This window comes from Apteryx rowi, unplaced genomic scaffold (assembly GCF_003343035.1).
Source record: "Apteryx rowi isolate R43461 unplaced genomic scaffold, aptRow1 scaffold_1745, whole genome shotgun sequence".
Taxonomy (NCBI): Eukaryota; Metazoa; Chordata; class Aves; order Apterygiformes; family Apterygidae; genus Apteryx; species Apteryx rowi.
In genome coordinates this window covers 5980-8852 of record NW_020448025.1, presented here as the reverse complement: position 1 = coordinate 8852, position 2873 = coordinate 5980, and the positions used below count along the sequence as shown (strand labels likewise).

The 2873-nt window shown below is 66.8% G+C and overlaps 1 protein-coding gene across 1 annotated transcript in view; it reads left to right on the top strand.

Moving 5' to 3' along the window:
- The first annotated feature begins 316 nt into the window (after positions 1-316).
- VPS52 (VPS52, GARP complex subunit) overlaps positions 317-2873 on the top strand; it is a 3768-nt gene continuing 1211 nt past the window's right edge. Inside the window, exons 1-13 of the mRNA XM_026061066.1 lie at positions 317-413; positions 500-575; positions 700-767; positions 853-1028; positions 1107-1257; positions 1325-1425; positions 1526-1658; positions 1736-1793; positions 1931-2064; positions 2155-2310; positions 2381-2499; positions 2607-2730; positions 2817-2873. Of these exons, the coding sequence (XP_025916851.1) occupies positions 856-1028; positions 1107-1257; positions 1325-1425; positions 1526-1658; positions 1736-1793; positions 1931-2064; positions 2155-2310; positions 2381-2499; positions 2607-2730; positions 2817-2873 (1206 nt within the window). The 5' untranslated portion in view covers positions 317-413; positions 500-575; positions 700-767; positions 853-855. The remainder of the gene's footprint in view (positions 414-499; positions 576-699; positions 768-852; positions 1029-1106; positions 1258-1324; positions 1426-1525; positions 1659-1735; positions 1794-1930; positions 2065-2154; positions 2311-2380; positions 2500-2606; positions 2731-2816) is intronic.

The following is a 2873-nucleotide window of genomic DNA, read 5'->3' as shown; positions in this document are numbered from 1 at the left end:
ATGGGGACACTGTGGGGGGACAGCGAGGGGACATAGTGACCCAGTATCGGGGGACACAGGAGCATTGCGGGGGGACAGCAAGGTGACATAACAACCTAGTATGGGGGGGCATGGGGACACTGGGGGGGGGACAGCAAGGGGACACAGCCCCCCATTACTGAGTGATGTGAGGAGACAGTTGAGGGGACACAGAGACCTTTTGTGGGACTGGTGTGGGAGGACAGGGGGGTCCCCGCAGCGGGAGCCAGGAGGGGACAGCAGAGGGGGACACGGGGTGGCCTGGGGGGGGACGAGGGAGGGGACGGCGCGGGGCCGCAGGGGACCCCGGGGGTGACACGCGGCCGCCGCCCCCTTTCCCAGTTCACATCCAGGCCAACCTGGAGGACGCGCTGGTGCAGGAAGCCCTGAAGACGGTGAGTCCCCCGTCCCCGTAACGTCCCCCGTGTCCCCCCCTACCCCGCAGGCGGGGACGCGGGTGACGGGCCGGTGTCCCCCGCAGGGCGTGGACCTGCGGCAGTACTCCAAGCAGGTGGAGCTGGAGCTGCAGGAAGTGGAGCGCGCCTCGATTCGGGACTGTATCCTTTAGGAGGGGACGGCAGGGAGGAGGAAGAGGAGGGGGACACACACACACATGCACACATGTCCCCGGTGCCACCCACACGTGTCCCCACGTCCCTCTTGCCTTATCTGCCACCCTAGACATCAAGGAGAGCGAGAACATCGCCTCGTTGCACAACCAGATCACCGCCTGCGACGCCATCCTGGAGGTGAGATCTGTCAAGGGGACGGGGTGGGGGGACGCGTCGCCGCGGCGGTGGCAGAGGGGTGACGTCCCCGCGCCGTCGCCCGCAGCGCATGGAGCAGATGCTCAGCGCCTTCCAGTGCGACCTGAGCAGCATCAGCTCCGAGATCCAGACGCTGCAGGAGCAGTCGGTGGCCATGAACTTGCGCCTCAAGAACCGCCAAGCCGTGCGCAGCCAGCTCAGCCAGCTGGTGGACGAGCTGGTGGTGCCGGCCACCATGATCAGGTGGGACGGGGGCTTGGGGATGGCGGAGGTGGCTCCTGGACCCCTTGTGATGTTCTCCTGACTCGCCCGTCGCCGCAGCACCATCCTGGAGGCGCCGGTGACGGAGCAGGAGTTCCTGGAGCAGCTGCACGAGCTCAACAGCAAGATCAACTACGTGAAGGAGCAGGCGTTCAGGGAGACCATGGCCTGCGCCGACGTGCAGCACGTCCTGGAGAAGCTCAAGGTTAAGGTGAGCTGCGGGTGGCCGCGGGCGGTGGGACGGGGACCCCCCGTTGACGCCGCTCGGTCCCTCCTAGGCCGTCACCAAGATCCGCGAGTTCGTCCTGCAGAAGATCTACTCCTTTCGCAAGCCCATGACCAACTACCAGATCCCGCAGAACGCCTTGCTCAAGTACAGGTGGGCGTGGTGGAGAAGGAAAAGGGGGTGTCCTGTGGGGTGCCGTCCCCCCTCCTTCGCCGTCTCACTGTCCTCCCCCCGTTGGACCTCATCCCGGCAGGTTCTTCTACCAGTTCCTGCTGGGCAACGAGCGGGCCGTGGCGCAGGAGCTGCGGGAGCAGTACGTGGAGACCATGAGCAAGATCTACCTGTCCTACTTCAAGTCYTACACCAGCCGCCTCATGAAGATCCAGGTGGGACCTGGGGCGAGGCGGTGGGCTGCCGTGCCGGCGCTGAGCTCCGGCGCTGAGCCCCGTCTCTGCCCCCGCAGTACGAGGAGGTGGCGGAGAAGGACGACCTCATGGGCGTGGAGGACACGGCCAAGAAAGATATCCTGCGCCGGGTGCACGCGGTGGTGGTGGTGGTGGTGGTGGGGTTTGGGGAGGTGGTGGTGGTGGTGGGGGGGGTTTGGGGGGGTGGCGGGCGCCCCCACCCCGTTGTTCCCTTGACCGCCCGCCTCGGCCACGCTTCTTCTCCAAGCCGTCGCTGAAGAACCGCAACACCATCTTCACGTTGGGCAACCGGGGCTCCGTCATCGGGGCGGCTGAGCTGGAGGGACCCATCATCGTGCCCCACGCGGCCCAGAAGAGCGACGTGCGGGTGGGCGAGCGAGGATCCGGCGGGTGGGGGGAGCGGCTGGGTCCGTGCCGCCCTTGACGCCTGTCCGTCCGCCTGTCCGTCCGCCTGTAGTACCCCTTCGAGTCGCTGTTCCGCAGCCAGCACTACGCCCTGCTGGACAACAGCTGCCGCGAGTACCTCTTCCTCTGCGACTTCTTCATGGTGACGGGACCCAGCGCCCAGGACCTCTTCAACGCYGTCATGGGCAAGACGTTGGCCATGTTCCTGGTAAGCCGGGCGGTGGCCGGGGGTGACGGGGGGGGGCGTCCCACGCCGCTGACGGCCCCGCCCCGCGCAGAAACACATGGACGCCTACGCGGGCGACTGTTACGACAGCATCGCCGTCTTCCTCTGCATCCACATCGTGCTGCGCTTCAGGGCCATCATGGCCAAGCGCAACATCCCCGCCGTGGACAAGTGAGCGGGGAGGGGACGGYGGGGTGGTGGGGGGAGCCGAGGTGGGTCCCGTGGGAGGTTCTCTGGAGCCGGGAAGGATCCAGGCGTCCGGCCGGGCTCCGCCGCAGGTACTGGGAGACGTTGCTGGAGATCCTGTGGCCTCGTTTCGAGCACATCTTGGAGCTGAACATCCAGAGCATCCAGAACACGGATCCGCAGAAGCTGGGCTTCCTCGACACCCGGCCCCACTATGTAAGAGGCCGTGGGGTGGGGTGGGGTGGGACGGGACGGGACAAGGGGACAAGGGGACAACCTCACCCGGCGCTGCCGCCCCGCAGATCACCCGGCGCTACGCCGAGTTCTCCTCCGCCATCGTCAGCATCAACCAGACCTTC